General features: G+C 44.1%; 1 protein-coding gene across 1 annotated transcript in view; it reads right to left on the bottom strand.

The window, feature by feature from the left end:
• Positions 1-2,234: 2,234 nt before the first annotated feature.
• The window catches only part of LOC144118870 (cytochrome P450 3A24-like), a 28,072-nt gene continuing 20,215 nt past the window's right edge, over positions 2,235-10,091 (bottom strand). The window contains exons 11-14 of the mRNA XM_077651656.1: positions 8,450-8,538; positions 6,847-6,987; positions 3,017-3,182; positions 2,235-2,514 (exon numbers count right to left, since the gene is read on the bottom strand). Of these exons, the coding sequence (XP_077507782.1) occupies positions 2,431-2,514; positions 3,017-3,182; positions 6,847-6,987; positions 8,450-8,538 (480 nt within the window). The 3' untranslated portion in view covers positions 2,235-2,430. The remainder of the gene's footprint in view (positions 2,515-3,016; positions 3,183-6,846; positions 6,988-8,449; positions 8,539-10,091) is intronic.

Here is a 10,091-nt window from a genome sequence, read left to right as displayed (position 1 = left end):
CGGTGAGACTTTTGTTTGATAGTTGCATTGCTTGGATTCCTCACGAGGATTGAAAAGGAAGACACTTCCTTTTTGAGATGCATCGTTCCGAAAATGGGAAAACTTGAAATTGTTGCATTCGGAACTCTGCATTAAAATAGCCGAACCACATGAAATGAAAAAAAAGCATCGCGGTGTCTTTTATGCGAAATCTTTGGCCGCTTGCGCCATTACCAAATTTATTCGCATATTGGTCGACACGCCAACTCTGGAAACCGGAAAACCGAAAAAAAAAGACGTTTGAATCTCGTGGATGTCTACAAACGGAGGTGCGAAGCGTCCAATATTACATTAAAGGGGCTGTGAAAGGGAGTCTCAAAAAAGATACGATGTGCCTAAGGTGCTAAAGGACGCAGCTTCACAAATATCCTCCAGCAAGATTTTTTAGATGCGTTTTGTGCAAGCTGAGTTACCAGTAGTCAAAATTTGAATTTTCGAGTCTTCGCGCCTTTCCTTTTCTTGTCGTCACTTGAAAGCTGAAATGTCGGCGCTCCTCCACCGGCCTTTCACACTCGCCCCCTCTGCCGGACGTAACGAGCGCTACATGACGTACCGGGCATGGATGCTGACGTAACGAGCGCGGATTCAGGCGAAAGCCTAGCACCGCAGGTCGCCGCTTGGCGCGGTTGCGGAAGTTTTTAAAATTCGATTGTAAATTATCGGCTCGCTTTTGAGGTCTTGTACGCGGCATGAACGCTCGTTGGCCTGTACTCTACGTAATGCGAGCATTTTATCGCCAACTTCAAACACCCTTTTTCAGGGACCCTTCAAGGCGACCGGCAAAGTGCATCCCATACAGGAGCTACGGCGGCGCTGTGAAAAACTCGTTATGAGAGAGGGAGCATTTGCGCACAGAGCGCGAATCAACACTTATTCCTTATGAACGAACGATAAACCGTGCTGGGTGAAAACCGCTTTATTTCGTTCTTGATAGCCGCGAGAGAGAATAAAACGTCCGGAATGTCGCCGATGTCACAAGTTAATGCTAGGAGAACCGACGATGAGGGAACACCATAGGACGATAAAACTGCAGTGTGCCGTTATAGCTGGGCAAATTACAGGCGAACACTGAGATAGCTCGATCCAAATGGTGAACCGCTTGTCACTGTTTAAATTACAGTGCTGTTTTCCACGTGCCTAATACACCGAGAGTCTGCATGCTGCGTTTATAACATTGTCAGAATGAAAAATCAATATTCGAAGTGGTAAGGTTATCAGAAGATATCTAAGGGCAATGACGACCAAACGTAATGGCGGGAAAAAGTTATCTTGGGCATGGTTGGCCACATGCTGGCGTTTCCTCCAAACGTAGCTCTAATCTCGTTTTTGTAGTCAATGAGACGTAACTACGTATAGAATTTTATGTTTGTATACTTTATCGCTGCCACTATATAGCCGCGCTCTTGGTAAAAGAGAATACACGCATTAGAAAGTGGCGAAGAGCGATATTTTTAATGGGAACGAGAACGCCACGCCACGCCCACTCAGCGTTCCGCGTGAGCGCTTTGCAAATGCTGTTCGCGCCTCATTTTGCCGGACCGAAAGGACATGAGTCCGTCTACTGCATTAGACTAAACAAGAATATCTCGTTATGCACAGGACAGCTGAATGAAATCTTGCGAAATATATTCTTTAGAAGTCCAGGAACGGAAAAGACAAAAAATCTGAAACCTTACCTTTTCGACAAAAATCGCCAATCTCCTTTTGTCCTTCCTTTAAGTTCCCAGCATGCCCATCCGGAGAGACAGGTGAAAGATCTACTGTATTGCACGGCCTTCTACGCCGTCCAAGAGGAAACGCTTCTATCTCCAAGCATGCAGCGGCCGGCCACACTGCGAGAACACATTGATCCGGCTTCTGACATCGGGCTTCTGGCTTTGTCTCTGGGGGGCTGTCCTGAATCGCTTAGGAGAAGCGAAACCTACTGGCCACTTTCTTGCAGACTAGACCTCGGGTCCACCAAACGTTAAGGATGAAGAGGACGCCAGACGACCTCCTCCACATCGGCAGTTCCCTTCACTTCAGCCACTTGGTTTAGGCCTATTTAATGAAGAAAAACAGACGCCCCATTTTTGTTTTCCATCGGCGTCTGGGTCAGTGCTGGGAGTCCCAGCCACGGGAAATTAATTGCGTTCGCGAGAGCCACTGCATACCCAGGCGAAGACTTTGCAAAACAGAATATAACGACACATAGGTTGAGCGGCCGTAGGTGAAGCTTTATTGAGACAAATTCGAGATGATTATGAACGTTCTTCGAAGTCTTCCCATTTCACTGTGATTTAAAACAGGGCTGCATTTCTATAGTTACCTCGCGTAATAAACGTTTAGCAAAGATATCTTGCAGGGTAGTTTGCGGCAGGCTGAATGTGCTTGATGACATAAGCAATTGTGTCACACTGGAGTTTTCTTGAGATTCATCCAAATGCCACTTGGGACAAAGCTGGCGATGAATGCCGATGGCAGCTCGATGATGTCCTGAAATTAAGAGAATGAATGCACATTCCGTCTTCGCGACCGGAATCGCGCTTTTCAGTAGACGGAGAACTATGCGCAAATTGGCGTTGCATGCTTCAGTACTCAAATGCATTCTTTTAACAAGGTGCGCTGAGTTGTAGCCGTCTTTTACAAGTGAGAAATATTAATCAATTTCGCACTAATAAGTGCACCTTACCGACGCCCATATATGAGCAGCTATTGTAACAAAAGGGAGATACGTTTTTAAAAAAGAGCCTCAAGATGACGAAAACAGAACATGTGAACGAAAATGCACTCGATAATCACCCTTGGACCGTGATCTTATGCCTAGTTACTGCCTGCATATCGCTTCGAGTATGGAGTACTGGTACGGAGTAGTGCTGCTTGTTGAATAGTTGTTCCTTTAAGCTAGATAATTGTTATAATCCATTCGCGGAAATTCTTTTAACGGGTGGTGCTGCATTCTAATAACCTGTGATGATCCCGGTCGGGCCTGCCTCACCTTGTGATGCTCCTCGTCTACGTGGAATGTGAAATTAGCCAGAAGTTTGGCGAGGATGAGTTTCATCTCAAGAAGAGCGAAATTTTTGCCGAGGCACTCCCGTGGTCCTTTGCCGAAAGGCTGGAAGCTGGCAGGGTGAATGAGGTGTTTGTTCTCCGGATTGAACCTGCGCATGGCGATATCGGAGAAAAGAGCACAATAATTGGACACGGAATTCTGATACGCTGTCTTTGCGAGATTATATGCATAACAACAACAGGCAACTTACGTCTATGAGACTAACTGTAATAGCTGGAAGTCAGGAAATATGGTAGTTAGGAGTGCTCCAAAACTAGATGCCTTAGCTGCTGCTGAGAAAAAAACCGTACTTGTTTTTCTGAGTCTGCAAGATTATATATTTAGACCACAGTACTTCTTTGCAGCGCTTTCGCAGGGGAATTGGCTGGTTATAATCTTCACCAGCTGTAGCAGCCGCAGCCGTATTATACCGGCTGCAGAACAAAAATCTTTTCCAACAATTTTGAGGTATTCAGTGGCTGCGCCAGCCTCGAGCACGCTAACAAAGAAATTTGTAAACACGATATTCTCACCTGAATTTCGTGGTTCATAGGTAAATATTACCTACTGTGCAACACATTAAAAGTTTGGAACGAATAGTCAGTGTTACACCGGCAATATCTTTTTCTAATCAAATGGAAATGCCGAATAACACTTGATGTTGAATGTTATTTTTTAGCGTATTTCTTGGTGCTTCCTGCTATGCGGGCCTGGTATTATTTTTTTACATTGAGAAAATGTATTGCGAGGCCTTGCATCAAAGGCACCTTCTATCATTTCACGAAAAACACCTAAATTCAATATTTTCCCGTGGCATGCTACAACACAGTAACGTCCACGCAGATGGGACTGCAAGGACATGCGACAAAACGGGGTTTTTTATAGAATGACAAGCACTTTATCTCCCACTAAAGAAGGCCTCCACAGAGGTCTAACTGGCTGTGTAATTTCAAAAATGCAAAGCATAATCCACTTAATAATGCAGGGTTAGGGAAATCAAGATAGAGGATAGGCGAATGGGTGCGAGAATATGATTTGAGGAAAAGAGAAGGAAAATGGCAAACTAGTTTCCCTCAGGCGAGCACCATCACTCATGATGAAAATTGATACAGCAGGTACAGAGGTTAATCACTGTTACAGCAACGTAGGCCCGAGATAAGAATATACCACAGCAAATGGGCATTCAAGGCGATCATGAACGGGCCACGTCTTTGCTATTTTATGGGGCCAGAACGGCCTCGTAGGAGGATTTAGCAGAAATCGAAAGCACAACCAAGCTTGCTGCAACATCGCAAGAAAAGGATAAACCAAACACACGAAGCTTCGGTGCAAAGCCACTAGAAAGGAAATCTTTATCTCCGCACGACAATCCCAGCTTCAATACCAATTCAAAGGCTGTGTAGCGCATCGCCGATTTTGGCCTGAATGTGTTTCATGCATCCGTAATATCTGTTGATTGTGACTTGAACACTGTAGTGGTGAAGAATGAAGGACTTTGTTGGAGCCATTGTCGTGTCAGGAAAGGTATCGCACACGCTGAAAAGTAGTTGGTTACCTCCGCTCGCACACAATTTTTCCTTTGAGGCAAGGAGGTCTCTGTTAGAAGCCGGCGAGAACTCGTAGCTGCACTAAGTTATTTTGTTAAAAAGTATGGTTTCATTGTAATTACTTTAAACTACGAAGGCTTGTTAATGAACTTTTGACAAGTACTTACGCGGCATTACTTCTGCAGTGGCTTAAAGGGTTAGTTTTAGCCTTGGCAAGTTTCACAAGCAAACGCAAAATAAAAGACTGTTCAAGGCATCTAAGTTCAAAACATGAATGTGTATGGTTTGCTAACACAAGGTACACCCATTTAAGAGTAATTTCTGGAAAAGTGCTCCATTGTTTTCAAAATATGAGTCCGATGAATATGTAGCCGACAATAATCACTTTATTACTTTAAAGACTACCGTATGTAATCTCTCTCCATAAATTTTTGTTAATTTTCCTTGAATTTGTTTTAGCTGTCATAATATTTTTCAAGGTTTTTTCTGCCTCGCTAATTCTCGCAGTTATTCTTTCTTTTTTCTCTCGTTTTTCCGTATTACACCGGTCACTACGCTATCTACGCACTGTTTTATACAATGTATGTCCTCCCACTCCCCTCTGTAATGCATTCGTACACCGAAGGCATTAATATAAATAAATAAATTACTTAGATCCTATGGTTACATTGTTGTAGTGGGCTTTATAATAAGCTATTGTGGGTATCCATAGCGCAGGAAATTTTTATGCAAACTAAGGCTCTCATATACTGTTCGTCGGCAGATCATATGCAGCGAAAGCTAACGACCAGCAAAGTTTCTGGGTTTCTAGCATTACGTTCTAAACAGCTATAGCGGAGGAAAGAATGCCATAGGCCTGACGCACCCTGCTGCACCGTGCGTTTCACTCGTACCTGGGCCACTGATTCGGCTCTACTACGTGTCTGATGCTTCACCTTCATGCTTCCTGCTAACTTTGTAAATTGTAAATTAGGGGCTTTACAGTCCAAAAGTTGCCCATGGGCTGTAAGGGACGCCGTAGGGGAGGGCTTGGGATCAGCTTTGGCCACTTGAAGTTCTTTAACGTGCGCTCTCACCACACAGCACACATGCGTTTTTGTATTTCGTTTCTTTCTTTTTACGGTCGCCGCGGCCGGGATCGAACCCGCAACCTTGGGATCAGCAGCCAAACGCCGAAGCCACATTAATATTGTGCGCTATGTATATCCTCGTCTAACCCTGTGTAAATGAGAGTGGGCGCCTTTCATTTACGGCTTTTATTTTTAAAGCGCAAACGTTCTGCAGTCTAAATGCTACAGGAGATCAGTGAGTGTTGACTGCATCTACGAAGTCACGCTTCCAAGAATTCCGTAAAAACAGGAGCGCTCTGAAGAGCCCCTGAAATTTGGTTGCATGCTTTTTTTTAAATTTAATTGGTCTTTTGGGGAAAGGAAATGGTGCAGTATCTATCTCATATATCGTTGGACACCTGAACCGCGCCGTAAGGAAAGGGATAAAGGAGGGAGTGAAAGAAGAAAGGAAGAAGAGGTGCCGTAGTGGAGGGCTCCGGAATAATTTCGACCACCTGGGGATCTTTAACGTGCACTGACATCGCACAGTACACGGGCGCCTTAGCGTTTTTCCTCCATAAAAACGCAGCCGCCGCGGTCGGGTTCGAACGCGGGAACTCCGGATCAGTAGTCGAGCGCCCTAACCACTGAGCCACCGCGACGGGTTGGTTGTATGTTTAAATCCACTTTCTGCGGCAAGTGGCGAAATCAATGCCAAGTTTCTGTCGGTTAACTTGCAGAATATTTTAATTTTTATTCAAATGTGTATTTCCCAGCGATTTAATTAACTAAAGTTTGCAAGAACGCGATTCCTCCATGTCTTCAAAGCATAGAGATTCATAGCACCAAAGATAGAGTAGGGTCATGCAAGAAGAACTGCTTGGATGACAACGAACGCAAAGATTTTGTGAATATTCATGTGAACTTTTGAAATATATCTTGACAACTTTGGTATGATCTTAAAAGGTAATGATATATTTATTCTGGACTTCACATTCTTATAAAACCTTTCGACAAGTATTATCTTTTTGGAAATTTAGTTTCTGATATTTCCCAGTGAACTACTTATTATTGAGAGGCCTGCTAGGAGTAAGGATATGAATAAACAAAACATTTTCGAAAATATTTCTTCACAGATTCTCGGCACATAAAAGCTACTAAAAAATTTTGGCCTTACCTTTCTGGGTCAAACTTTTCTGGCTCGGGCCACAGTTCTGGGTCTTTGTGGAGACACGAAACTGCAGCCATGACGCTTACACCTCGGGGAATCTTCAGACCCTTAACTTCGTAGTCTGCTTCAGGTTGCCTGCTCACGAAACTGCATTGTGTTTCAAGGAGGAATACTATAGTAAGTCTAGAAGTTCAAGCTTGGGGAACGGGCGTCCGCCATAATGCACTCCAATGGCGCCCACATCAGACTTGCTTCCGAAGTTCTTTAGTCAACGCATTATTTTACCACTGGTTGAATATTGGGAGAGTTCAATTCACTTTCTAGTACTTCGCAAATTATTCCCTATAACATGGCACCTGTGGTGGAGGAAACGGCGGCCATATTTAAAATATATATACTTTCCTTGCAATATTCTACCTCAGACTCGACCCCTTTCACAGCCCGTTCATTTTGTCCCGCTAATAAACTATTCCGCCTGTTACTTGTCCGCATAATCCCTCTACTGCGAAAATCTGCTTTCCAACCTTCGTTATAGATGCAACATTATCAAATCGAAGAGGTGTAGAACGCAAGCTCTCAAACTTTTTCATCGTCTTCGCTTCTATTGCTGACAAAATTTTTCATAATCCTGCATCGCGTTTTTTTTTTTCAATGTTAATGCTCGGGACCGCAGTACATTAATCACAACCAGAACAATAAAGATGTTTGGCGCTACTAAATATAAGACCATTAAAGAGAATAAATAGGTCTCTTTGGCACTATTATTGAAGTGTCCACGTGGCCAAATGCATGGTTAGTACTATTTTCTCATTTTTGTTGAAGTGAAGGAGCTACTGACATCCGTGAGTACTCGTCCTGCTACCGGCAAAAATAATCATGGCTATTGTTGGGCGAAGCAAGGCATGTAGAGGGGTGGTAAAAAGTTCTCAGGCCCTATGGTCGGTTTTTGAGCTGTATAGGCGGGCACTTACGACACCCTCCAAGCTCAGAATATCTGTAGAGGGTAGAACAAGTATCGTTCTAACTTCTGAGAACCCTGATAGTTTTATCGGCATCTTAAGTTCCAGGATATACCGTTGAAAATCAGACCGTGTGGTCAGGTAACTTTTGATCACCCCTGTACATCTCTATATATGATGATGATGAATTTTTATGGCGCAAGGGCATCTGAGGCCAAAGAGCGCCATGGCACCCGGCGGCACTGGGGATCGAACCCCGCGCCTCCCGCATGCGAGGCGGATCCACAACTACTCGGCCATCGCAGCGATATACATCTCTATACATGAAAGACAGCTCGACGTAGCTTGTCATATCTCACTGACGAGGCAGCTACAATGCGAAACTGTGTTCGGGTTTCTACTACTGATAGGGTCACTTCATTGTTGAACGGCTGTTATCTTAACCTTACACGATAAAAGCCACTGGCATCTAAGTAGGTTTAAAAGCACCGGGAGTGCCACTTATAAATTAGCAATCAATAATTTCCGCGCTTTCTTAAGGACGGTATATTGATATTGGTCTTGCAGCATCATAAAACATTCTGTTTAGTTGATCTGTTTCATAAAAGGCAGGACTGCGAAGTTTAAGTTGCATTACTGTTAAAACTCACCCAACTACTCCTGTGTAGAACCTCATGCTTTCGTTCAGAACCATGTCCAGGTAGGTCATCTCTGTCACGTTCTTTTGCGTGAACTTCCCCTGCAAAATAACAACGTGCGGGCACAGAGAAACCACATCTTCGTTTACCAGGAGAGAAATATGCGTAACCGAAGTGGTAAACTGGCTTTCACACAATGGTATTTATTTCCGTACAGCTTGATGCACCTTGACATGAAGCCCAGCTGAGGAGGAGGAACAACTTTATTTACGTCATGGCCTAATGGCATCATGACCTAATGGCGCCGTGACGGGGGCCCAGGCGGCAACTCAGCGAAGGATCTGAGGCCTTTGTCGCTCAAGAGCCGCCGAGACCTGCTGTACGGCCCAGGTTTGCACGTCACGGTCAGAGCATTCCGCCGCAGCCACGAGTCGCGGCGGAATCGTTATGCTTTTAGAAGCCTCGTCAGGGAATTTTGTGCAGTCCCATAGGATGTGCGTCAGAGTTGCCCTTTGAATTTTTTTTCTGCGGTAACTTCAGCGAAACTAAAAGATTTAATCGCCTTTTCTATGCTTCTTATCGACAAGGCTCAAATGAACGTAGCCATGGCGAAACTGAGTTTCCTTAGGTCGAGTGATATTAATAATAATAATTGGTTTTTTGGTGGAAAGGAAATGGCGCAGTATCTGTCTCATATATCGTTGGACACCTGAACCGCGCCGTAAGGGAAGGGATAAAGGAGGGAGTGAAAGAAGAAAGGAAGAAGAGGTGCCGTAGTGGAGGGCTCCGGAATAATTTCGACCACCTGGGGATCTTTAACGTGCACTGACATCGCACAGCACACGGGCGCCTTAGCGTTTTTCCTCCATAAAAACGCAGCCGCCGCGGTCGGGTTCGAACCCGGGCGAGTGATATTCTAACAATAAGATTTTGGACGTAAATAGAATGCTACAAAAAGTAATATTCTTATGAACATGGAAAGAAATTTTTTAGTGCTGAAACTCAGTAAGACACGTCTAAAAGTTTAAAGTTAATTGTGTTGCTCGTCTACAAAGGCTTTCGCTGCTTTTCTACGGCAGTAAATAAGGTCATAATTGCCGGAATATGTAGGACATTTGAGAGAAAGCCTAGAAAATCAATGAAGCTGGAAACAACGAGACAGTTTCATAGACTGCCCAAGTCTTTGGATGATTTGCGCCAAACCTCTGAGCAAACCTGCGTGCAATTCTGACATAGATAGCCGTATATTTTCGGATTTTTTATTTATTTATTCATATATTCAATACTGCGGGTGGCCGTATTTCGATGGAGGCGAAATGGGAAAACGCTTGTGTGCTGTGCGATGTGAGCGTGGCACGTTAAAGAACATCAGATAGAGTTCTGAAGTTAATCTGGAGCTCTCCAGTACAGTGTCCGCCATATTCGACGTGTCGTGTAGGGACGTTAAACCCCATAATTCACAGTGCTTCTGGCGATACTTTCATAGCGAAGGGAGGGCTTGTTACAGGGTGTGTGCATGCGCGCGTTGAAAGAAAAGATAAAAGCAATGAAAAGAACAATTAGCTGGCCCACAAAAGCCACCATCACAACAATCCGGCTAGTAAAACAAATAGTAAATGCGTCACATTACATTCAGTCAACGAAACAAAATAAA

This window comes from Amblyomma americanum, chromosome 2, assembly GCF_052857255.1.
Source record: "Amblyomma americanum isolate KBUSLIRL-KWMA chromosome 2, ASM5285725v1, whole genome shotgun sequence".
Taxonomy (NCBI): Eukaryota; Metazoa; Arthropoda; class Arachnida; order Ixodida; family Ixodidae; genus Amblyomma; species Amblyomma americanum.
The sequence above is the reverse complement of the archived record's forward strand: the minus strand, read 5'-3'. Positions and strand labels throughout refer to the sequence as shown.